General features: G+C 38.1%; 1 protein-coding gene across 2 annotated transcripts; it reads right to left on the reverse strand.

Annotated features, from left to right (window-relative positions):
• Positions 1-4,199: 4,199 nt before the first annotated feature.
• Positions 4,200-22,986, reverse strand: STARD4 (StAR related lipid transfer domain containing 4). Of its 2 annotated transcripts, none has more exons than XM_043595288.1 (6): positions 22,751-22,986; positions 15,964-16,091; positions 14,979-15,028; positions 10,529-10,655; positions 9,579-9,693; positions 4,200-8,676 (listed from the first exon to the last, which is right to left on the reverse strand). In XM_043595288.1, the coding sequence occupies exons 2-6, from the start codon at positions 16,066-16,068 to the stop codon at positions 8,447-8,449; spliced, it is 627 nt and encodes a 208-aa protein (XP_043451223.1). In that variant the 5' UTR covers positions 16,069-16,091; positions 22,751-22,986; the 3' UTR covers positions 4,200-8,446. The 2 variants fall into 2 exon arrangements, with proteins under 2 accessions (XP_043451223.1, XP_043451234.1); XM_043595299.1 differs by having other exon boundaries at positions 22,557-22,901.
• Positions 22,987-27,481: the final 4,495 nt, after the last annotated feature.

Consider the following 27,481-nt stretch of genomic DNA (forward strand, 5'->3'; position numbering starts at 1 on the left):
ACTAACAAAGCAGAGTAGACAATGATGGTGATTTCTGAGAAAGCTTTGCAAAACTCCAGTATCGGAATAACTCTGTGGCTAGCAAATTGCCTAACTACTCGCCAAAGTTTTGCCAGTAGAGGCCCACGTCATGGTTCCTTCTGCCATAGTAACCTTCACCTTTAAATGATCAGACCCAAAAGGGTGATCCCCACAGAGATAGAATCACACCTTAAAGTTTAGACTTCGAGATGACTTGTATAAAAAAGCTTAGTCCCAGACAACAAAATGTGAAATTTTCAGAACTGCTTTCCTCAAACATCAGGCTGGTCCTGGCAAGGCCTTTCTTCTACCTCTCCCTCCCTTTTGCCTCTTTACACACCCTTCTATAAATCCCTTTTTATATCACTCATTGCAGGCAGCATTTTACATACATCTTCAAAAAACTTACTTTTAAATATATACCAACTAGAGTTAGACTACAGTATATACACTTTTAGTAGCCTTGCCCACATGTCTCAGATAATGTCTGTGAGTAGTAAATGGTTGCATTACTTCTCAGGACAAATGAAATGACAAAGGATGGGACAAAGAAGGGACAAAGGTAGACTGTCATCTGAGTGATAGAAAAGAAGCAAAGACAGATACTGTGAGTATACAGGAAATACAACTTAGCAGTCATTGAGAAAGGAATACTTCCTACCAGGGTTTTTCAGGCTTGTGACATGAGCTGGTAGGTCTTTTTTAGTTTGACCTAGAGGAAAAATTTGTATTCCTGGGTTGTTGAACGTTTGCTAGACTAAAGGGACATAAACTCAGAGCAGCATGGAAGATTAGGTTCATGGAATACCATTACATACAGGAAAACTACATCTCCAATAGACTGCCAGCCATTAGACAAAAACAGGTGCATGTAGGATCTGGGGGACAAAGAAAAAGTATAAATATTTCAGTTTACACAGCCAAGATCACAGGCTATCTTCCCAATGTCTGACTGAAAAGTACTGAAAAAGGAGCTGTGAAGATTTCATTTCTAATCTGTCAAAATGGTGCTATTGACTCCTTCATACAGAGATATATTATAATATTTTTTAGGTAAACATGTAAGCTGACCTAGGCCATAATGTAAATACAGAAGATGTTTGTAGAGAATTCATCCAAATCATGCCCATTTGCTTTTGACTGAGCTACTCTATTCTTCAATGGCAGTGACTGACCGGAGTCCCTGCTTCCCACAGATGGGACACAGAGTCCTTGGCTGTCTCAGCTGCCCCAAACCTGGGGCAGACAACATGACAGCCATAGACAGCTGTTGCTTCTTGGACTCAGGTTGGATAGCCTGATTAAATGACTAAACATGCTCATTTTTTGGTGTTTCCTGGGAACATAAAAGAAGAACGTGTGACATGTGGCAAAATGGATGTTGGTAGACTATTGAAATTGACTTCAGTGAGGGCCAATGTTACTTTGTGTTAGTACACCCAGATGTGTCAGAGCATGCCAAAAGAAGCATATACCTTACTGCTGCGAAATCTGTAAAGCGATTTGCATGTACAGTATGATAATAAATCATCTAAGAGCCCGCCAAAAGTTTGCATTCTGTGATTTGAAATGTTACAATTCATGAGTGACACATGGACATTTTCCTTACATCTGACATAGGGAGTTGAATTATTTTCCCTTTCTCCCAGATAAAATTACACTGAGCTTCCTATCATTTTTAAACACTATACAGGGATGTCATGAAAGTCATAAAGTTATTAAAAATTAAAAAGGGACCTAACTAATCATTTAATCCAAGAAGCTCATTTTATTAAAGAGAAGTGACACCTAGGGAGGTAATGACTTATCTGAGGTCAAGTTGGTGGCTAGGACGAGAACAGATCTGGGTTGTCCATCTCCTGGCTCAGTGCTCCCGCCGCTGGGAAGTCAATTCACTGGATAAAAGTTAAATTCAGTACTTCATAGAAAAACTGATTTTCCATTATAAAAATTTGAAAATACAGAAAAGGAGAAAATTACCATAATAACACATTCCAAAGACAGACACGATTGGTTTTACTCTTTACTTTTTTCTCACAGACTTGTAATCATATCGTAGCTTTTTGGTACCAGCCTATCACTATAGCACAACCATTTCTACATAGGCTTCACAAACATTTATGAGAGATGCATAATAATCCAATCTCAAGTCTTTCTTTTCTCGGTAATACTAAAAGTCTTTTCAGTGTTTGGGGAAATCTATCCTAAGGAAATAATCCTAATGTGGAATTGCTGGGCCACATGATGTTCAGTGGTCACTTCATGATAGTGCTTTCAAACCTCCAGGACCTGAGAATGAGAGGCAGACACTGCACTTTCACTCTTAAGAAGCTGATTGTTAACAGCATGAGTTGTAAAAAGAGCTGAAAGCCTTGAGCTTGGCCACTCAGTCAGTGGGTGAGCATTTGTGTGAGATTATCTGTGGGGAAGGGAATCACGTGACAGTGGGGCTGACTCTCAGAATTGCAGCTTGCTACTACCATTGGGTCCAAAATGCTTGCTTTGTGGCAAAGACACACTTACCCCGAACAGTGACTTCTCAACGGAGGGAAATGCTAGAGAAAAATAACCTCTCCCATCTGCAAGTCCATTTCCAACCATATGAACATATTTTTATTTCAACCTAGTTTTGCACAACCTCTGGACTACTTCCTTTCATAAAAAATCAGCTGCCTTGTACTTATGGGCTGTCACTAAATCAAAACCTAAATAGGAAGGTAAAGCTCCTGAAAAAAAATACTATCCAAATAATGACTAAAAAGCCTAGTTTAGCACTTTTACACTATGCTTCCAACATTGTTTTTACTAGCACACCACACCCCCCTAATTACCTGTGCAGCTGATAACACAGGTAGCATGGATCCATCCACCCTCCAACTCCTGGGATACATTTGCAGGTCATGTGTTCCGGCAATTTTCTGTCATCTCATAGCTACAGAAGCCTTCATCCATAGTGGACCCTTTGCTCCAGGGGAATAGAATAATATAATTCTCTTATGGGGAATAGAATAATACCTATTATATATTCTGAAAATATTACGGTGTAATAGAAACAGGTTATTCTTGTTGACACCAGCCATTAACAATCTACAGATGGGGTGCCTGGGTGGCTCAGGCAGGTAAGCATCCGACTTCAGCTCAGGTCATGATCTGAGTTCGTGAGTTTGGGCTCCGCATCAGGCTCTGTGCTGACAGCTCCAAGCCTGGAGCTTGCTTTGGATTCTGTGTCTCCCTCTCTCTCTGCCCCTCCCCTGTTTGCACTATGTCTCTCTCTCAAAAATAAATAAGCATTAAAAAAAATTAACCTACAGAGGAAGCTCCATTGCTTCTAAGAATAGCTATGTAGTGTCTATCATGTAAAAGAGGCCCAGTAAGTTTTTCATGAAGTGAATGACTACTTGGCTATTTTCATTTCTATTTTGGTAGTCTTATCATTTTCCTGCTGACATTTGAAAGAGCCTTATACACACTTTCCAGAGCTGATCCACTAAGAGATGCTATGGTTGGCTATCCAAAGAGTCATTCATCACCATCCCTCTCTTCAAGAGGCTGGAAATTCTTATGCTTGCCTCCCTAACCATCCTTACAGCTGGGGGGGGGGGGGCGGGTCATGTGGCAGAGACTACTGGAGAAGAAAGCTAGTGGAGGCTTCTGGGAAAGCATTTGCTTCCCTGATAGAAGAGACCAGTGCGTGTTGCCATGCCTTCCCCTGCTTCTTGACTTGAATGCACATGTAATTTTCAGGGCTAGTCAATCACCTTATCATTATGAGAGAAAGATAAAAACTGTAGAAACTCTGGCCCTGACATCTTTGAGCTGATAAACCTTAAATTACCTATATCCAGATTTTTTATTAAATGAGAAAAAACACTGTTGAAACCATGTCATAGTGATTATTTTCTAGTGCATACTGCCCACAGTATCCATAATACTTTGTGGTAACATAGATCAAGGGTCTGTGTCGTCACTACTTCTGGATTTCTTCAACTTCAAATGAAATTATGACAATTCCTAGACAAGTTAACACAGTTATTTAAACGTGGGCACAACAAACCCTGTGTATATGTTACTGAAATAAGGGAATAACACATTAATCATCATCTTGGCTATATAATAGTAAATCAAAATTCAGCAGTATTTTGGCTAATATTATATGAGACTTTGGTGCGAGATAAGCATGTGAGTTACTAATCTTTATTTTCCAGTTTATATTTTTCTTTTGTAAGAGTTTACAAAATTAAATTACATACTTTAAGTTCAGATACATGAAACTATTTGCCAGTACTTAAGGTTAATACAACTCAGACAGTGTCAATGATTATGAATGTCTAGTAATTTTATTCTGAAATATTTCATAGCAATTTAAAAATAAATACACAGTTTATATTAAAACATGCTTTTATTAAAGGTTCCAGTTTCACATTGGCTCATAAAAGAATTATAAACTTTTTAAAAAATAAAATCTACATATAGTATAGCTTTTATTGAATTGCAAGAGACAAACTTTTATTTGACTATACATGTAAAATCTTTGGAAACAACAAAATAATGAATTATAATTCCAACTTCCTATGTTTCTTCTATGCTCAGATCCCACCACCCCCCACTTCTAGAAGTTGAGTAAGAAAGGCAGGGGAAAAATACAGCAGACGAGTGATTATACGACACACATTCTGATGGAAACCTGGTCAAGTCCCCTAACTTCTCTGGATTCCATAATTTATCCATTGGGTTGGGATACCTGCAGTATCCATGTAAGTAAAAGGATCTGGATTTTAACCACTGATTCTAAGGGTGCTAGTGTGCTCTTGAGTAAACAGATAAAGTTTTTGTTTACATCAAAGGGAATTACTCATACCTAAAAGCTCAACAAATAATTAAAGGCTTAAACTGTGCAATGTTTTCCCATCTTCTCCAGAGGCAACCTCAGTTACAGAGGATTTTGTCTGAGATGTTAATTTAATTCAACCTGAGTATTGATACTTTGTCCTTCAGTTAATAAAGAAAGAGGGAGGAGGGGGAAAAAGAAAATTATTTTTGCTGGGAGATAATCTTACATGTGGAAATCTACAATTTCAAATACATCCAACATCAGTCAACAGTAAAATGAAGAGATTTTTAACATTTACAATCTCTCTTTAACACTCTAGCAGTTCATATTATACATAACTGCAACCAGTAAATTCCTGCAATTATTTTTGCTAAGTATTGTGTTAAACTCCAAGGGTTAATCAAGAGTTAGTTATCAATGCAAACTAATACTTCATGCAAAAGTATCAGTTATGATAAATTATTTTTTTGTATGAAAGTAATGTCCTTAAAAAAGTAGGTAACAAGTACTGAAAACAGTACTATGCCAAGTATTCCCTGTGTAAATGTGTTTCTAATACAAACTAGCTATAAGCTAGAGAAAAATAATCAACCACCTAACAAGGCAGATTATATTTTTTGTTTCATTTAACTGCCCTAAGAAAATTAATTATATTTAAAGGAAAACTTTTTGGCTATAATTGTTATATTATTAACAACTACAAACTGATTTATTTCTAATGTTCAGAATTCCCCATTTAGCAAGCATTGAAGGCTCCAGAGATTAGAAAACATTTTGTATTTAAGAGAGCAATTCCATGAAATTCATTACTTCATATTATAAAAACACAAATTAATACATATACTAGAGAACTGTGCTATTAAATACAGGCCACTGGCCCAATGTTGATAATGCACACTTAAAATGTGGCTAATCCAAGGAGCACCTAGGTGGCTCAGTCAGTTAAGCGTCTGACTTCAGGTCAGGCCATGATCTCACGATCTGTGAGTTTGAGCCCCGCATCGGGCTCTGTGCTGACAGCTCAGAGCCTGGAGCTTGCTTTGGATTCTATATCTCCTTCTCTCTCTACCCCTCCCCGCTCCCCTCTTAAAAATAAATAAAGATTAAAAAAAAAAATTTTTTTTAATGTGGCTAATCCAAGTAAGTAAAATACACATGAGATTTCAAAGAATTAGTAAGAAAGAAAAACTCTTATTGAGTTTTCACACTGATTATTTGTTGAAATGATGTTTGGGATCTACTGAGGTAAATAAATTGCATTATTAAAATTAACTTCAGCTGTTTCTTTTTATCTTTTTCATGTGGCCACTGGAAAATTTTAAATTATATATACGGCTCACATTAGTTTTCCATTCTTCTACAGCACTGTACAGAAAGAGCAGACTCAATTATATGTTAATAGTAATCCCAACCCATATCATTAAATTTTTGTATAATTATGGTATTTCAGATAACATATTTAAAACATTACCACGAGGTACCTGAACTTAGAATCTACTCTTAAAAACAAAACCAAATAAAACCTGCTGTAATCTTTCTCATCCCCTATATGCTGGCAACTATGCTAAACTTTGGTTAGATATGAGTCTGCAAACAGGCAAAGGGATCTTTTTGGTTGATGGAAATGTTCTAAAGCTGGATTGTGGTGATGGCTGCACAATTATAGATGTATTCAAAAATTACTGGATTGTATATTTACAACCAGTAAGTTGTATAGCATGTAAATTATATTTCAATAAGGCTGTAAAAAAAAAAAAGAAGTACAGCTAGAATGTAGCAGATATAAAGTGCCATCTAGAAGCTGCATATACATTTCAGGCCATTCAAATACTATTTCTCAAACTATCATATGACTCAGTATTGCAATAAAAATGTTTCCATGAGTGTCCTTTTATGTGCAATGGGTCCAATTCAACAGTGGATTATGTAATCACTAATTGGAGGTATAAGTTGAAAAGGACAAAGAGAACATTAGAGTTGCTGAGTGGACAGTTTATTTGCTTTGGGGGTACCCAGTTCAGACAATCTTATCACAAGTCCCTCACACAATCTGGGCACCCTGTAATTGGACATCTGCTGGTATTTTGCCATCCTAGACAGAACACTGGAATATATTAATCAAAAAGGAGAAAAAGGAGAAGGAGAATAGGAAGGGGAGGAAGGGGAGGAAGGAGGGAGAGGTAGAGGAGGAGTAGGAGAAGGAAGAGAAAAAAAGAGGAGGAGGAGGAGGGAGAGGGGGAAGGGAGGAGGAGGAGAAACAAAATGATGGAAACAGTAATAGTACCACATAAAGAACTCACACTGAACACGAAGACAGATTTCAGAACGTGTGCCCGTACACGAACATAAATACACACATCTTCATGGCTACACTGAATGAGTTGCCTCAAGATCTCATTTTAAAAGTAAACCAGGTGGTTAGTTCAAAAGCCAAAGAATCATTTGGAATGTTAAAATTATTCAGGAATGTTCATTTAAGGCAGCCCTAGACTCAAGGGACCTATTTTCATCCATGCTAGTTATAAAATGACTCATCCAGGCATGTGGATAAATCTATGAATGCATTTGTTAAAGTTCCAGATGAAGATCTGTCACAATGTTTATGATGTAGTCAGTAATACTTTATGAGGTGAGTGACACTTTGAAACATGAACATGGGTCAAATGAGAAAGACTGAAAATCTCATTATTTTCCTAAAGAATATCAGATACTTCTCAGAATTAAAGCTATTTCTTGAGGGCTTATCTTTAAAAAAATGAAACATGAAGAAAACATTCATTGAATTTGACTTTATAGACAGATAATTTTCTGTTGGTGAATAGAGGATACCCCCAACCCTTTCACACAACCCAATCAATGTGGTGTCCCCAGCACACATTTGGCAGTTTTGTACTGTCTTACCCATGCATAAATGCTTTTTAAGACTTCCAAAATAAACTCACAGAAAGACACAAATACATTTTTAAAGATATCCACAAAATAATGTTATCTAGAATTGTATTTGAATTGTATTTATAGTTACTTTATTTTTATTTCTGATTTTTTCAATACTTATAAAGTAGTGCAAGTCAACTGACAATGAAAATCACCTTTACAAAATATAAAGAGCTTTTTTCTTTAGTCCAAGATATTGACAAACTCATACAGCATATCAAAGTAAAACACTAATATTTAACTTCCAGAAAAAGTTAAAACTTATAAAATGTTCATAAACCTCTAAAATAGATGATTTTAACTAATAGCATGAAGCTTATGCTTTCTCTAATTTCCAAGCAGGCAAAATATTCATACTGAGTCACTACTCAGTTTCTAAAGAGTTTAGGTCAAAGAATAATACCTACTTCTTAATGGATCTCTGTCATACTCTCCGTGCTCAGACACCCTGCTGTACCAAACACTGTGCAAATAACTATTTAAGAAAACTGAAATGCCCTCTCTTAGATAAGTATTTAGTTTGGGAATAAAATAAACCAACAAATCATCTCAAATGTTTCCACAGGCTACATGGAGGAGAGGAAAGCATGATTTTTACAGGCCACGCAGCTGAGAGCAAAAGTTGACTCTGGGGTCTACTGTACTACAAGTTTAAACATATTATGCCTTTTGTAAGGCTTTTTGTAAATCACCATAGAAGTTGATTAAAGTGCTTGCCATGGCTGTGTTGACTGCAGACTGTGGAATCATCCCACGCAGATCCGTCTGAATATAGCCTGTCAAAAGACTCTGGTGAGGATTGTCTTTAAGCGGAACACAAAACCAACCACAGGGATGGTTATATCCACGAATAAATTCTGGTCTCTTTTCACTCCAATCAAGACTTACCCCTACAAGGAAATTTTAAATTAACACTTAGCAGTGACTGAGATTAGTCTAAAACTCTCATTAAAAATTATCATCAGATATCTTGTTTAACTATTTTTCTTCTTATCCATGTAGATGAAAAACTAAGCCCTAAGAGTAACCATGGAAGATTGAAAAAGATAATTACCAACTAGAATTCTGGCAGGGGGCTGGTAAGTAGGTAATGGGGAAAGTTCTAGTCACGTCAGAATAGGTAACATTATGTCATCCTGGTAACTCCTTGGAAACTATGAATCGTGGCTGTAGCATCCAGGCTTCAAGGTACCAAAAATCAAAACTATGGTACCACCACTACTCCCTAAAGGCACTACCACATCCAACTTTGATACTGGCTGGTTAAGAGTGAACAAGGAGATACTTACCTACAACTGCTAACTCAAGTATATACTACACATAAAAAAAGATCAACTTACCTATAGATCTATTTCAGAAAGCAGGAGCCTTCTAAGAGCAGTATTTTTAATTTTTAGAAGACAACTATTACACAGCTCAAGGAAAGAAAAACGCTCTAACACATACCAAGTCTATTCTTTCTATGTATATGACTAAGAAGTTGTTTTCTGAGAGTGACTTAAAAGGAAATCTATTTACTATATCCCTTTCTCATAGGCAGTCATTTAACTCATATTTGTCAGCCATAACGTGGAAGCTACCATGTAACTGAGAAAAAAAAACTTACCAGAAAGATTCCCAAACCCTACTTGATATTGTTATTTTACTTCCTAGGGTGTTTCCAAAGCTTAAAGTGATTACAAAATAAGTGTGAAGGCTGAAAATACATCTCACGCAGAACGAAACATCCAGCCTAGAAAACTCAAATATTTAAAACAAATGAAAAGAAAGTATAAGGTTTTGATATAATTACCACAGGATAGAAGCCCTTCTTCATAGCCCACAGTGTAGGAGAAATCAACAAACTCTCTTGGGGAAATTATATTCCAAAGCTGGCCAGCAGTAGTATAACGCATCACACAGCAATTCTGAAAGGGAACAGGTAAGAGGTATTACTAAGGAAATATATATTGACTCATGTATCACTAATTAATCCTTAGTAAAAAACTGATACTCATTTAAAATGTATTATAATAATTATTGGTAACAATTCTTACAGTGATTATTACAGGTTTAGATCTCTATTCTAAATATCACGGCTACTGTATGTTTGTGAATAAGATATATGATCAAAACACAAAGAGTTAAGCTGCCCAGTATCCAAATCTCTAATTCAATACAGTGGCCTTTTATCCTATATGATATTCAACATGGAAATAGATGGTGTAGACTACAGGTGTTTAAAATAAAATCCACAAATCCTTGGACTAAAACACCAAATAGTTCAATAAAGAAATTCAAACATGGCAAGAATGAATTAATAAAAATAGAAAAAGAAGACAACCCACTTTGGGTTCATAATTCTCTAATGCCTAAGGTGGCATTTTTATCTTTGGTCTTTAATTTTGGCTTAATATTAATGGAAAAACATATAATTACCTAGAAACCTGAATACGATGGTGGTGTTTTCAGAATTTTAGATTTCAAAGCCTCATTAAAGATGCTGACAATTTTCTTAAGCAGCAAGGGTAGAGCTATTGTGGAAAACAAATTCAGTTCTGATGAATACTCATTAGTTAATATGAGGAAACTCAAGCTTTTTAAAAGGCATCAAGGATTCCCCTATGAGATCTTTGCCGTGACTACCTACTCTCAAAGCAATGAATATGTGTATGTATACATGCTCATGCTCACATGCTCGCTCTCTCTGCCTCTCTCTCACAAACACACACACAATCTGAAGTAATGTTTCTAAATAAATACCTCTTCAAAGTGTTCCAAAATATCCATTGAAGTCATTAAGCTGTCCCAATCCAAGCGACAGGGACCGGGGCGTATATGGTCTATTACACTATTGACGATGTCATCTATAACACCTTGGGCTTTGAAACTGGAGAAAGAATATTAAAGTCAAATGCTATTAGAATGAAAAATCTCAGCATGCCCACATCGTTCAGAGCTAACTTCAAAAAGAGTACAAGTGAATAAAGATTTTTTAAAGGGAGTAAATCCCAACTGTTTTTCTGATAAATGTAGTGATGTCAATTATTTTATCAGACTGTACTGTTTGCCCTCAAATCTGATAAGATATGCATGGCAAATTATGTTGTCATAAACATAGTAAAGTACCTTCACGTTACGGGATAGCTGAAAACGGCTGGCAGAACGCTAATGCTTTATTTATTTTGTATGCTGTTCTTTTTTCAGTTATGCTCTAACATGTTATAGTATACATATATTTTTGCTCTTTCAAAAACTTTTTTATGACAAGAAAAGAAAAATAGGTCACCCAGGAAGAGAACACCGAGGATGGCTCGTGAATTTTATCAGAACTTGGCATGTTTCAAAGGTGGCATTACATATCAATGGGGAAAGGATGTACTATTCCATAAATGGTGCTTTCATTCAACACTTATCCTAATAGAGAAATTAAAAACTGAATCGCTACTTGACAGCATTCAAAACAATTAATTCCAGATAGACTAAAAACCACCACATAAAATTTAAAACTTTGAACTTTGTGAACTCAAGATACAGGGGGATTTCTTGAATACATAAATCACACAAAAACACAAATAATATGAGACAGTTGAAATTAAAAACTTGCATATCGGGGCGCCTGGGTGGCGCAGTCGGTTAAGCGTCCGACTTCAGCCAGGTCACGATCTCGCGGTCCGTGAGTTCGAGCCCCGCGTCAGGCTCTGGGCTGATGGCTCAGAGCCTGGAGCCTGTTTCCGATTCTGTGTCTCCCTCTCTCTCTGCCCCTCCCCCGTTCATGCTCTGTCTCTCTCTGTCCCAAAAATAAATAAACGTTGAAAAAAAATTAAAAAAAAAAACTTGCATATCACAAATGACAAAATTAGTAAGTTTCTTTTAAAACCAGCACAGACTGGAAGAAGGCATGTGCAACACATATGAACAGACATAATTATTACAGAGAATACATAATTAATTCCTATAAACTAATGAGACAAATATAATCTAAAGAAAAGATGGGCAAAGGATACGTTAAGATTGCCCTGAAATGTCGATAAATTTAGAAAAGATGCTCAACTTCACTCATAATCAAGCAAATAGCAACAAGATACCATCTCATACCCCTGAGATTGGCAGAGATTAAAACCATAACCAGTACTGAATGGAAGGGAATGAGAACTCTCAGACTGCTACCATCACTTTAGAGAGCAATTTGGTTAACGTCTAGTGTAGCCAACCCAGGTGCACCCCAAAGAAAATCACACGTGTGTAGGAGACAAATACCTAAGAAGTTTACTATAGCACTGTACCTTATAAGGGATAACTGACAACAACCTAAAAATTTGTCAGTAGGCAAATTTGCAAATACAGGTAAACACATCGCAGCATTTTCTTATGAACATGGAAGAATAGGTCTACATGTAACAACATGGCTAAATCTTGAAACAACATTAAATGGAAAAAATTAAAGGAAATTACTGAAGGAAACACACCCACATATGTGGTCAAAGAATAAAACAGGAATAACATACACTTTAAGATACTAGTTAACTGGGGAGGAAAGAAAAGAGAAGAAATGAGAGATAGACCGGCTTTAACTCTATCAGTAACCTTTCAGAGGGGGGTCTTTCTAAAAGTCTTTTTTCTAAGTGTATTTATTTATTTTCAGGGAGAGAGAGAAGAGAGCATGCATGTGCGTGGGGGAGGGGCAGAGAGAGGGGGAGAGAGAGAATCCCAAGCAGGCTCCACACTGTCAGTGCAGAGCCTGGCATGGGGCTCGATCTCAGGAACCACAAAATCATGACCCGAGCTGAAATCAAGAGGAGAACGCTTAACCTACTGAGCCACCCAGGCGCCCCTCTAAAAGTTTTTTTAAAGCATCTGAAGCTGCTTTATCGTCTTGTAAATGCTTCCAGCTCAAACTTACATTGTCTCCCCTATCCTAAATCTGCTCTTCCCTCCTGTGTTCTCTAACTTTGGGTGGATGGTGGGAGTGGGGGCAATACAAGTTAATCCAGTCACCCAAATTAGATATGTGGGATTCAACTTGGACTCTCTCAACCCTGTTTCAGTAGTCACAACTAAAGTCACCATGTTTTAGCAAGATGACTTCCTAAATGTAAAGTGCTCAGGACAATATTTGGCTCTCAATAAATGTTAGCTATCATTACCTCCACCACCATCTTTAGAACTCTGTCACGTTCACCTGCCCTTATCAACTCCCACTTAGGCCACTCTGTGTCCAACTCGACACTGCAACCATTTCTAGCTCTTTGGATCACATGTCTCTTTAAGTTTCTTAAAACAAAAAAGAAAAAAAAAAGCCAAAGATCTCTTCCCAGGAATATAACATTGACACCAAATTATATATATGATCTTAAGGAAACTTCAAAAAGCTAGCCATGGATTCCCAGGGCAAAACCTCTTCTCTAAACTCTCCACACTCATTTCCATGTTCCATTTTTCACAGTGCTATCAGAGGAAGTTCAAAATCTTTGAGGACCTGGGAGGTCGGGGTCAGGGGTAAACAAGGGTAAGTGCAATACTGAATTTCTTATTCTAGAATTCAAAAATCCTTCAGACATATGCTCTCCTCACCCTTACTTTATGCTCCAGCTATACTAACACAACTTCTACTTCCCTAAACAAACTCCTTAGAGTGTTTCCCATGTGTGTTTCTGGAGGAGATGCAATCCCCTCTGCCTGGAATACGAATCAGTTCTTCATTCCCTAGGAAATAGCCATTCCTCCTTTAAAGGTCAGCTCATATGCTGACTCTTCTATGAAGTTCTCTCAAATCACCAAGTGTAATGCTCTCTTGGCACTTTTTATGCTTTTCAACCCCTACTGGGAATTGGTGATCTAAATGATTAATTCACACTTGCTTACAATGCTTAATCCGCAACTCCAGTTTCCTGGTCCTTGACATAAATATTGTATAACTCATCTTTCTGGAAATGCTATCTTTGGTATTATACTTCAGAACAGTTTCATTTTTAAAAGGGCTGAGTCCCAAGGATGTGAACATTCCACTGCAATTACACAAGGCAATTGTCTCCACTGGCTTTAAAAAACAATTATTTTTTTTCTGGTTAAAAGCATAATTCGTGTTCAACTATATGTAAATACCAAAAAAAAATGGAAACAAAAATCACGTATAAAACTGCCATCTAGAGGTATATGTTTGGTGTTAAGTAAAAACATTTATTTTTTATTTTTTTATTTTAGAGACAGAGAACGTGCACACATGTGTGCTCCAGCAAGCAGGGGAAGGGCAGAGGGAAGGCCAGCATCCCAAGCAGGCTTTGCCCTGTCAGCACAGAGCCCGACACGGGGCTCGATCCCACAACCTTGGGATCATGACCTGAGCTGAAATCAAGGGTCAGATGCACATCTGAATGAGCCACCAGGAGCTCCAAGTAAAGACATTTTAATATATAAAAGTATATAGGGGCACCTGGGTGGCTCAGTCGGCTAAGTGGCCAACTTCGGCTCAGGTGATGATCTTGCAGTTTGTGGGTTTGAGCCCTGTGTCGGGCTCTGGTGCTGACAGCTCAAAGCCTAGAGCTTTGGATTCTGTGTCTCCCTCTCTCTCTGCTCCTCCCCACCTTGCACTCTGTCTCTCTCTCTCTCAAAAATAAACATTTAAAAAAATTTAAAAATATATATATAAAGTCAACTCACAATTGTGCTACCTGCAATTTGGTATTCTGCTTTATTAACTTTACATTACATTGTGAGCATTTTCTTGTGTTTTTAAATAATATTTTAAAATGTAGTTTTTAAAGACTGTAAGATACCACGTTTCAAAATTGAACCATTCTCTATTGATTATTCAAGTTGTTTGTAATTTTTAATATTGTAAGCAATGCTGTGATGGAAGAGATAACTACTCAACTATTATCTTTCTTATGATTTCTTTAAGATGAATTCTTAGAATAAAGTATGCTATAGCACTGAGTAAATATAGAAGACTAGAAAGGTCTTATACAACATTCTAAGAAGTTAAGATTTTATTGGCCATTGGATATCATTATTTATGATTCCCTTACCACCACCTCAGTCCACAAGGGATATAGACATTTTAAAACTTTGAATTCATAAGGTGATTTGCTTCCCAGAAAGTTTAAAATATTAAAAGCCAAATTTCATAGGCAATGATGATTTAGTGATCATTTATATATAGGAAATTTGGCAATGTCTTAAGAGCTACATAAAACTAGAAGAATTTACTTACAGGTATCCATTAAATTCTTCTGAAGGTTTTCTCCAAATTGTTACGTCTTTCTAGAAAAATAAAAAGTGTATGGACATAAATAATCACCTAGCTAGAAATGTGGACATAAAACCAACAATTTCAAATTGCAGAGCATGTCCTTGCATTAAAATAAAACTTAAGTAAATATTCAAAGAGATACATAGAAGTCTTTTATGCCATCAAATGATCCATATCTGAATTTCTTCTGTTTCCTAAAGTTCTTCACATCTTCCTTAAAGTACAGACCTCCAAAAAAGATTTTTTAGTAGCTTAATGAGATCCAAACACTGTTAAGATCCAGTGAAGGCTCTATCTTGCCAGCCATTATTATTTGCTTCACTCCAATCTTATCTATTTACCATTACTGACACATTTAGACTAAGACAAAAGGAATGCTAAATATTTCATTCTGACCTTGCCCATGTATATTTTTTTAAATCAAACAAGTCACATATATTATGGCAGTGCTACCTTGAATTAGTCCCTACATCCTTTTTCTGATCATTTCCCAAGAAATCTTGACCATCAGACAAGCTAGAGTGCTTCACTGCAAGAGTCCTGGATCCAGGGCTACTTCTGTCAACACTCAGCCATGTGATAGTTTGGACCAGTCCCACTGGTAAGAAAGAAAACTAAATGGCCACCCTCACAGGCTTGCTGAAATATCTGAAACTCTTCCAAACTATCTATACATTCTATATGTTGACTTTAGAAGCTATACTATAGGCTCTTGTTGCCCAGAGTCTATTCTCATGTCCGCTAGCTAAAGCAGTAATGAAAGCAGTACAGGATTATTATGTTTTTGCCTTGGTGAGATGTAAAAACACTGATTTTATTAGCATAATTATCTATCCTGCACATCTTTCCAAAGAATGGTCCTATTTTCCCTTACCATTTTGAAAGTCATCAACCAACTCATTAGATAAAGGATAAACCCCAAATAGAAGTAATTTAAATAATTTACCATTTTCTTGGCAACTCGCCACTTATCGTCTTCAATGCTATGATACTGGATGAGAGTGTTTTTAAGTCTAGTTGCAAAGACAGCAGCATCAGGCAGGCCTTCCATTTTTTTTTCTTTTTTCCTTTTTCCTGTTACAGAGACAAGGATTAGCATCAGCAAATATCACAGTTTGATGCAGTAGACCGAGGAGTCTCAAATCTGGCTTCATAACAGAATCACCTGGGGAGCTGTCAAAGATACTTACACCTGAATCCCACCCCAAATCAACTATTCAGAATCTCTGAGAGTAGGACCTGGGCATAGTTTTCCTAAAAGCTTCCAAGATGAGTAACACCTAATCAAGGATGAGAATCACATATTTTGAGTTATTAAAATTATTCCTATAAAAATGAAACACAATCCTATTTCCCTCCCCAATAGAATATAACAAAAAGATATACATTATAGAATTCTAGATAACTTAAAAAAATTGCTGTTTCCAAACTATAAAAATAAATACACAAGGAATAAATTCTTTAAAAAAGTCCTTAGAGCTTCAGCCATTAAAATTTTAATTTAACATCCAACAGATTTAGGACTCATTTTAGCAAACAAATGAACAAGAAGCACAAGCAGAAACCTGCTCATACATTCTTTCAGGATAGGGCTACAGAACTCTGAACAATTTCAAAAGTTTGAAGAACTGTACCGTTTTCAATATTTTATTTCTTTCAGTGAGATGTTATAGGACTCAGTAAGGTATCTGTGTAAGGAAGGAGGTCATAGGAAGACTTTTAGAACTACTAGTACAGTATAAACAAATGGTTCATAATTTTAAGGCAATAATTTTAACTGTATAAAAAATAAAAGTACTATATTATTCACAATTCCAAAGATAAGCTACTTTTCAACAATGTTTTTAAAGAGCAATGATTACTAGCCTTAAAGATAATAAACTTAATATAATGAGGGGTTCTGTAATGTGTTGGTTTTAACACATTGCTGCAAATTCTTTGATATACTTCCCATCAAGAAGTGGTCTGTGACTACATGACTTTGTAGGCTGGGTTAGAAAAGTCCATGCAGTTCTGCAGGTTTCTTTTAGAATAATCGCTCCAGGAGTCTTTGATTAACATGTAAGTATGCAAAAAATCTGGCTATCCTGAGGCTGAAGTGTGGAAAGACCAAAGGAGAGAGGGGGAAATGGGGAGAGACAGCACCCCAAAGTCCCAGATCCAGAAGTTAGAGCTTCATCCCAGTGGGTACCTCTTGCTTCCCCAGGCTTCCCTCAATTTGACTCAGTCTTCCCCATCTTAACAATTTATTTTTACAATGGAAATTGAGCCAGTAGCTCAAAGTCAAAGCCTCACTGCCTACGATATTCTTGTCCTAATGGTTTTCTTTCTGTCCCTCAAATAGGCCAAGCCTGTCACTGACTTTGAGCTTTGCACTTGCTATTTCTATGCATGCATTATTAAATCCCAAATCTGAGCATGACTAATAACAACTTGTAATGACAACTTCATTTTAAACCTCCTGTCTTAAATACAGCCTTCTACAAGTCGTTATTATATCCTTCTTTTATTTTCTTCGTGGTGCTTATCACATTATGAAATTAACCTGTTTATTTATTGGTGTACTGTATTCTACTCTTTCACCATCGCATCTTCAACTAACAAAGCAGGGGCCTTTTGTCTGCCCTATTTACCAGTGTTTCCCCACCAACTAGAACACTGCCTGGAACACAATAGGTCCTTAATATTTGTTGAAGTGTGTTTGCTTCAAAACAAGAATTGTTTTATTTTAATTTTGTGTCCTTTTGGTGCCTTGATGCACTCCAGTAAAAAGGATAAAGGAGAAAAAGCTTCTGGGCAAAAGCTGCACAGTTTACAGAACCATCAAGTTACTACTACAAAGGAGATCAAGAAAAGATCTACATGAAATGTCAAGCCTCAAACCTCTATGGGAATGAGGCTGTAATTCTCAAGGACAAATGCATACATCAGGATCACCTTTGTTACATTTTGTAGTAGTTGTTGCTGTTAACAAAGATTCCCTCCCTAGTCTCTTCTGAGTGCTCTTTTTAACCAAGCCTTGTTCTTAGGCTTGTCCTTGGCCCCCAAGGTTCAGTTCTATCAAGAATCCTGCTGAGCCAGTTTACAAAAACCCCTCACCCTCAAAAATTCCTCAACCTACCCTTGATCTTGTCACACTGCCCTGTGTTCAGCACGAATCCTATGTCAATTTAGCCAGAATTCCCCTGCCCCCTAATGTTTCCTCTTAGCAATTTTCCATCCACTGGACACCCACCCCACCCTGCTCCTTGACAACAAATCCCCACTTGTCTCTGTTGTATTCAGAATGGACTGTAGTTCTACACTGAGGTTTATTCTCCATTATTGCAATAGTTCTTGAATAAGATTTGCCTTTACCACTTTAACTTCTGTCTGCCTCTGGTTTTCTTTGACACTGTTTTTAGATGTTGCATTTCAGGGCCCAGCGCAGATAGTGGGATTCAGTGGCCTTGATCTGGAGCAGGCCCCCATAATCTAAGTTCGTTAAAAAGCCTTGCTAATTATTCTGTTATCCAGCCAGGGGTGAGAACCACTGGTCTAAAAACTAAAGGTAACAGAAATAAATCAATATTGTAGTCAATATTTAAATAGCATAAAGCAGGGCACACAAGACATTCAAAATGATAAACAATAAGATGATATAGAACTGTAGGGGAGGAAAAAAACCTTTTTCTCTACTCTCTTAGGTTCTGTCTCTGAGACCTGCAAATTAAATTGAGAAAGGTATATTAACAGGAGAAAAGGCATATATATTTTATTCACTATTGATATTTTAATTTTTATGTGCATAGAAGCCTTCACAATAAAGAAATGGAGATCCAAAAAAGCAGTTAGACCTAGGGCTTATACACCATTTTAACAAAGGGTGATAAATTGTGGAAAAGTGATAAAACAAAGGAAGAGGGGGCTGGGCTTCTAGTGGTGGTAAATTATGAGGAAATATATGAGAAAACTAATAGAAGATAAGAGTTATTGTAGTAAAGTTTGTTTGTTCAGACAATCACGGTGTCAACTCTGTGCCCAGTGATGAGTTGTCCTCCTTCCGGTATAGGAGAGAAGAGAAGGAAGACCTTCACAAAGGGAAGTTTATGTCCTACTTTTAGGCAGTAATAGGAGGGAAAACAGCTCTTTCTGCATTTGCTGCTGACTGCCTTCAGCTCAAAATAATCCCTATTCCAAAGTGGTCTATTTTGGGGTGGTATATCCTTTCAGAAACATAGTAAAGTATATATATAAAATTCAATAATGTAGAATTTAGGATCTATGTAAGTGATGCAAAATATAGATCTCACCCAAAGACTAAAAAGTGGATGATCTCATTCAAAAAGTATGCCAGTCAGGAATATATCCGATTTCCCCTCAAGAGACTGCTGACTTGGTAGCCAGTACAATGACCTTAATCAAGGGTATGTTACAAACAAGCACAAATTCTTAGAGAAGACTTGAAAAACTAATCTATTACTAGGATCGTTGTGATCAAACAATATTCTGTAAACCCGAAGGCTGCCTGCCAGGTTCCTGTGGTTGGCAGATAAGATATTTTTTCAAACTCCTTGATAGAAATCAAAGATGAAATGTAAAGATGCTATTATCATTGACAACATCATCTTTGTGCAAATCCATTACACAAATGTGAGCCAGAAAAACTACCTATAAAGATGAGAATCTGAATCTTTGAGGTGCTTACCTTAGTAATCTTTCTGATCGCTCTTACTGATCACTATAAAGTCCAAACTCCTAAATATGGCTTATGGGCCCTTTTATGATCTGGCTGAGCTTTATTGCCTAATTTCTACTCTTCTTTCCTGGACTCCTATCACAACTAGGTTAGCTTCCCCCTACCCCACCAAGGTTTGTCACAGCAACTCTGTAATTATTCACTTGTCATCTTTTCCAATTTAACTATAAATCTTTTGGGGCAAGAAGTGTGACTTGCTCAATGCTATCCTCCTTAGGTCTAGCTAACATGCAGTAGGAACCCAGTAAATAAAAGTGGGAAAAAGAGGTAGATGGTGAGCTACTAGCCTCACTTATGAAATACCTCAAGATATCTAAGATGGGCCCATTTACACCAATCATTCTTGAGCTTCTGAATGACTAAAACAGTCTTTGCCATAATTAAATACAGCAATTTCTCAAGTAAGTCTACTATTTGCCAAATATCTAGCATATACCAGGTCCTAGAACTAAAGAAATGGATATAATCCAGTCTTTGCTCTCAAATTTGACTTATTCCACCTTTTAAATAAATGTTTAATTGCAACAACAACAAAAGCTAAAACATTAAAAACTAGTAATGAGCCTCTTTTAAGGGTACTGGAGTAGGAGGTAGGAAAGGAAAACAATAAACGTAAACTCAGAAAGCTCTTTTTTAGCCCAATGAAGTATTTAACCAGGCAGTTCATTCTTGCATGGACTTTTTTCATCAAGATTAAGTTCAAAAGAGAATATGGCTACTGTCTGAACTGTGTGTGGGCAGGCATAACATATCTCTCAAAACATATTCCCGAATTGGGGGTTGGGCAGTATGGAGTTATTATCAAGGTCTCGATGCTCTCCTAATAAAGCAGCGTACTCACATTAATTGAAAGGAAAGTATACAATATGCTCTACTAAAATCTCCACCTGTGAAGAATGTGAGAAAAATGTTCTAAATACTATTTTGAACTCCCTCTTACTAATTCTTTTATTCCCTTTCTTGACCTACATCAGAAACTCTCCAATTCCATCACTTAACATTTCAGAGAACAGGTACCACTTAATCATATCAGAATCTAGCAGCTCCTTAGAAAAGGTTATCTACTCTTGACAGTTCTATTCCTCAGTGCTCAGTAATGTCCACCTTCATTTTTTTCCTTACTTTAGACTAAACTTTTTGTTCATGTTTCCTACGCCCATGTCTTTGCAATAATCACTAGTGTAGACAGTGGCTGCCATCATAAAGCGGGCAGCCTGCCCAAGTTAAAAGTTGTCTTGTGGCCATCTCTCAGCATCATAGTCTGTGACCAATACAACTCCAATTTTCATTAAATTTACATCACAAGGAGACGGCCATAGGTTCTATTTTAAATATGAAACATAATAAACACTTTAACCTCTAACATAAAGTGAAATGTCGTAAAAACCTGTACTTATGTAATATGAAGTCAGAATTCACTATTGAAAGAAACTATTAACAGAATTGTTTAAACTTCAATTTCCCAATTGATAAGGGTTTCATTTAGTTGAATAGCTTCAATTTAGCATGCCATAGATTTTCCCCCAAGATATTGTGCAAACCAAGGCCTTGTAAATTAAATTATTTTTCCACCTAACATAAACATGTCAGCATATCCTTGATTTCCAATCAATTTTGAATTTGCAATTTAGCTTTTCAAACTCAAAAACAGTAGGTTCTCATTTTTGAGACTGGCTATAGCAAGAATCCAACAGAAAAGCCTACTTCTACAATGTCACCAATGTCCCTCTGTTTCAGTGCTCACTTTAGCTTTAGTATTAGCTTTACAACCATGTTGAGACTTTTTACAACGGTTAAGGCAATATTAAATTCTAATGATACCTCGGGACACCTGGGTGGCTCAGTAGGTGAAGCAACCAACTCTTGGTTTGGGCTCAGATCATCTCACAGTTTGTGAGTTCGATCCCCCATGGGGGTTCTGCACTGACAGCACAGAGTCTGCTTGGGATTCTCTGTTTCCCTCTCTCTCAAAATAAATAAGTAAACTTAAAAAATTCTAAAGATACTTCAGCTTTAAGTTTGAGTCCAAGGTCATCTTTGAACTCCTAATGCTCTAATCCTTTACTTAAAATAATAATAGCTAACATTTATTGATCACTTACTATGTGACCAGTCTTCCTGGCCACTTTAAATTGTATTACTTCATTTAATCCTCATAAACAACCTTCAAAGCTGATCCTATTATACTGATTTTACAAAGTAGTAAGAAAGAAATTAAGTCACTTTGTCCATAATCACACAGCTAATAAGCGATAGAGCCAGAATTCCAACCCTGGGCTTCTGCCTTCACAGTCTAAAGGTCTATTCTGTAAAACACCGGAAGTTGATCACAAGCTAGAAGAGACTTTACATTAAAAAAATCTGACATCATACTGAATTTGTCATTTTGTCCTGGCTCCTGATCCCAAAATAGCTCAGGTAATCTTTCTTAACTGTACATTAGGGATAATAACACTAAATTACTGGGGATTTAGATGAATTAATACATTTAGTATCGGGGTTGGAAGATTGTTAAGCACCGGAAAACGCTGCCTCTTATCATCAGTATCACTCAGTCAGAGCTTGGGGTGGGAAGATGGGACCCTACGTTGTCTGTGCATCTACTACGAACCAGGAAGCACTGCCCACTCACAGAACGCGACCTCAGTGAATCTTCACTGCGGCCCTGGACGCGAGGTTTTTACTGCCCCTTCCCCTTTTAAGCGATGCAGAAACGCCTAGTGGGCATCCAAGTCCTTAAGCAGGTGAGCGGTGCCGAGAGGCGAGGTGCAAGCATTGGGGTCCTTCCGGGGATGCCTTACCTCCCTCACTTGTAAGTTCTGCACCGCCCGGGCGCCGGGGTCCGCCACCCCCGACCTCCACGCCGGCCTCCGCCGCCCCGCTGCCCGGAGCAGCTCCGGAAAACGCCCCGGACAGGGCGCCCCGGTCGCCCCTGTCGCCTTCCCTCCCGGCCGCCTCACTTCCGCCGTTACTCCGCGCCTCCACCCACAGCTACCTGAGATAAAGCGAGGCGCGGCGAGCGGCTAGGCGTGACGGGCCGCACCGCACTCACGGCTTGGGGCAACACTGTCGCTCGGGAGCTCCCTCAGCTTCCACGCCAGGCAGAGCCGGCAGAGCCAATGGGCTACGGGCCACCTCCGCCATTGCAGCCAATTGGAAGGTACCAAGTTTTTCCGCAACTCGAACCCGGGCGCACCCGAGAGCAAGTGGCCGAAGTTGGCCTGGGCAACGTGTGTTTGCTTGGATTGGCTGGCGCGGCAGCGTACGGAACGCTGATTGGTCGCCAGGAAATGGAATGATTCCTCGTGAGTGTGGGCTGGCAGGAGCCCGGCAGGGTTCCCTGGGTGTGTGGGAAGGCGGGTGGGTCGGGCTCCGGCGGGGTATCCCTCGGCGGATTAATGGCGCAAGAATTTTGCAAGAGTAAATCCAACTGGGAGAAATACGAACGCCAGAGGGAGTGAGTGATGACAGTGAGGGATGAGGCTGGCCTAAATTTAGAGGGCTGTGGAGATGTAGTATCACGCAGCTGCAGCACCCCTCCCAGGACCAAAAAAGTCTGGTAAAAAAGAGAAAGCACCCGTGCAGAGGATGACAAATCCTTCGGCTTTCCGCTTCCTCTGGCTTAGAATCGACAGCGTTGAATGAGAAAGCCTATAAACAAAGTCACTGCGACCCTGCGAATTGATCTTTCGCCAAACATTGTCCTCAGAAAAGGGAGATCAGAAAGACCACCTTGAAAATAGAGAAGGGGTGTGGCAGGTGGCTTTCGCAGCCTCATGAAGTATTCTGGTTTTCGTTTACTTGAAGATGAGTAACATTTCCAGTGGCTGTGAAGTCACGGATCGGATAGGATGTTTGACAAATCACTAAATGTCAGGTGTTTACAAATTATATTTACTAGGATATGTAGTTTGAGGATCATGAGAAGGAATACAATGCTACACCATTAGTCATTTTGGACAGACTTGCAATGAGAACAAATAATAATTCATAAATTTTTAAATGAATGTCGTTAAAAGAATCACCAAACACCACTTGGTAGTTATTATTGGCAGATTTTTTAAATCTTACCTCATTATTAAATCTTACCTCATCCATACAAGGAATAATAATTTGGCTGGTGATTACTTTTCCATTATCTCACATGTAATCATCAGTAAAACTCACCTACCTTGAGGGGGCTCTTCAGTGGATTTAGTGAGGTATAAAGTATGTATAAGACCTTATACAAAGCACTTTTCCACAACCATCTGAAATTATTATCCAAATATGTATGCAAACAAGGATCACGATAATTGGCCAATAATAACAAGCAAGTGAATAGAGCCCCAAGCATAACTCTTAAGGCAGATTACTTAATTTCTGAGTAGCTGAACTGGAATTTGGTTCAGGTCTGGAGAACTCGAATACGGGACCTCTCAACCCCCACAAAACTCAAACTGTGTTTCACGCTCTCTGTCAGGCACCTGTGCACAGCGGTGAGGACCAGAAATGAAAGACCTAATCCCTGCACGGAAGGTTTACACAGTTGAACGGTGGAGAGGAACAAGTCCTCAACAAGTAGAAAATTAGGACCTCTTGTTATTAGGATTCAGCTGTAAGCACATTGCTCAGCAGCTCTGTGAATTCTCTTCACAGAACCGGGTAGAACATGTTTAAAACAAAATTAACTTGGCTTTTGTTGTTGTTGCTATTGTGATTGTTAGGGGGTGCTGCATAAAGTCATTACATCCCATTTATGCCCAGTAGGGAAATTTTTCTTTGCCTTTTCTTCTTCATCTGTTGTTGTGATTTTCTTGGTTAGAAAGAAGTTGGGGGTAATTAGAAACCACCTTATATCTATCAAAGTGGACTTGTACTGGAAAGCAAAACTGCGGGTTCAGAAAAAAAGAACATAATATCATCTGGAGCTATTATTGATGACTTACTATAGACCAGGCACAGTGCTAAGCATTTTACACATATTAGCTCATTTAATCCTGATAACAACCCTGTAAGGTATGCACTATTATTACTGTACTCATAGGGGAACTGTAGTATATAGGGCCACAAACGAGTCCCCCACCCCCAAGTATTTTGAAAATGGGGAAGTAAGAACACCTGGGTGGCTCAGTTGGCTAAGCAACCTACTTGGGTCATGATCTCACGGTTCATGGGATGGAGCCCTGTGTGGGACTCTGTGCTGACAGCCCTGAGGCTGCTTGTTCTCCCACTCTCTCTTTCTGCTCCTCCCCTTGCTCACTCTCGCTCACTCTCTCTCAAAAGATAAATAAATAAACATTAAAAAAAAAAGAAAAGAAAATGGGGAAATAATCTTTCCATCTCGAGTTCAAGTATAAAAGAGACCTAATGTACTTGACTAGCTGTATGGAAGGTCACCCTAAAGCCACAAAACAGCTTCCCTGCCAAGCCCTGACTGTAATCAGATTGAATATATTAACATAGCTAAAGAAAGAATTTCCAAAAAGAAAAACAAAAAAATGCAAGACACAGAAATAATATATCCAGGTGACAATAAATCTAGAAGTAAACAAACAAATAAATAATGAAAACACACATGCACAAATATCCCCCAGCTACTTGAAAATTAAAAAATCAAAAATCTGTCTTCTACATTCTTTGATCAAAAATAAAACCAAATAATACATACTGTAGAATATAAATAAAAATATTTAAAATATTTAAAAATAAAACCCCCATAAATCAAAACCAGGAAATATGGCAAATTCTATACTTAGACGATTTGACTCTGGAAAATTCATAGCCTTAATTCAAGTAAACAAATATTTTTTAAATGCCTGCTGTAGGAAAATTGTTGAAGCTGGGGCAGTTTATCTGTGACCCCCAGCCAATTCCAGAGCTAGATTTAATCCTGAACCTTTTATTTACATAATCCAGTAAATTTCTTTTTCTTCTTCTTTTTTTTTTTTTTTTTTTAAAGTCCGTTTGAATTGACTTTGAATTCTCTCATTTAGAATGAAAGAGCCTGTAGGGAATAGAGGGCCCATTTTCTCTTGCAACACTTTATTCCTTTGTTCTACCCAGCCAAGGCCAGCAGCCAGGTGAAAACAAGGAGGAGTGCTGTTGGGAGGAGACACCCTAGTGGCAGCTGTACAGGAAGGAGGGACCTGAAATGTTTCTTCTACAGCCATGGGGAGACAAAGGGCAATTCCTGCCTTCCTACGCAGCTCCTGAGCCTCGCTGGAGAAACCTATGCATATAAGCCATTCATACTAGATTGGAAGAATAAATATGTGAAAATTATCTATTTCCTCTGTTATTACAAGTATCTCAAACACCCAAGACTGAGTTTAATCCAGTTTCCTTAAGGCCAAGCTACATTTTCTACATTTAGTTTCCATGAAATTCTCCTCTATCCTCTCCATAAGCCTTCTTCACACCTTTCGAATGGGTTTCTGCTCCTTGTAATCAGTCCCTGACTATGCTAGATGGACCAGGCTTGGTCCATCCCCTCAAGGTAATTTTTTACATGCTTCAACAGATAAGTTAACATCAGCTATGGTATTAACCAAATACTCTTGTCAAGGAAAGAGGCAGAAGACTTCCGACAAATTACTAAACATAACCGAGCCTTGGTTTCCTCACTTATAATATGGCATTAAGAATATCTCCTTGGCAGAGTAGTTATAAGCGTTTGAGACAGTGGCTGCACAGTTTTTGGCACCTCATTCATGGGTAGCAGGGGCTGGAGAGGAACGCTTGCGTGAGAACATGAGTAAGGGCACAGAGTAGAGGTCTCCCAAGTCTCCCTGCACCTGCAATGCAGGAGGCATTGTGAAAATAGGGACTTCCAGCCCTCTCCTGAAACTACCAAATCAGTCTTTGGGAATGGGATTTAAGAATGTGACTTTGAACAAGCCCCACTGGGTGATGTCACATAGCTAATCTAAGACCAGTCTTCCTGGTATTTAAGAACTACCAGGAAAGAAAAAGAAGCGAGGTTTGTGTGTGAAGAGAGCAGGCCAGAGGAATAGCCAACTGTTAAGAATCAGTGGGCAAAATACTGAATTATCCATGGTATTTATATTTGTTGCTTAGTTTTTGTGTTTTACTTTTTTATGGTGTCTACTCTACTGTTTCCAAGCTTACGCTCATTTGTTTTCAAAAATATGTACACTTTTTAAAAAAAAATTTGTAGGGGCGCCTGGGTGATTCAGTTGATTAGGTGACTTTGGCTCAGGTCATGATCCCCACAGTTCATGAGTTTAAGCCTTGCATCTGGCTCTGTGCTCCCAGCTCAGAACCTGGAGCCTGCCTCAGATTCTGTGTCTCCCTCTCTCTCTGCTCCTCCCCCGTTCACACTCTGTGTGTCTCTGTCTCTGTCTCTCTCTCTCTGTCTCTCTGTCTCTCTCAAATATATATATATATATATTTTTTTTTAATTGTTTTAAATAAGATCTAGGCCCAATGTGGGGCTTGAACTCACAACTCTGAGATCAAGAGACCTACTGAGCCAGCCAGACACTCCCAAAATATGTGCACTTTTAATTAAGAAAATTTAGGGCAACCGAATAATAAAACAGGCTATCCCAATGTATAGAAAATATTCATGTTAGGAAACCATAATTAAAACCAATGGAAACAAGCAAGCAAAACTCAAATTTTACCTGTTGTTCATGTATCAAAATACTCAGATGAAAATGAAGGCCAATTCACACTATTATGGTCATTATAAAGTATATGAATAACTGCTGCCAATTTCTGT

This window comes from Prionailurus bengalensis, chromosome A1 (genome assembly GCF_016509475.1).
Source record: "Prionailurus bengalensis isolate Pbe53 chromosome A1, Fcat_Pben_1.1_paternal_pri, whole genome shotgun sequence".
In the NCBI taxonomy this organism is placed as follows: Eukaryota; Metazoa; Chordata; class Mammalia; order Carnivora; family Felidae; genus Prionailurus; species Prionailurus bengalensis.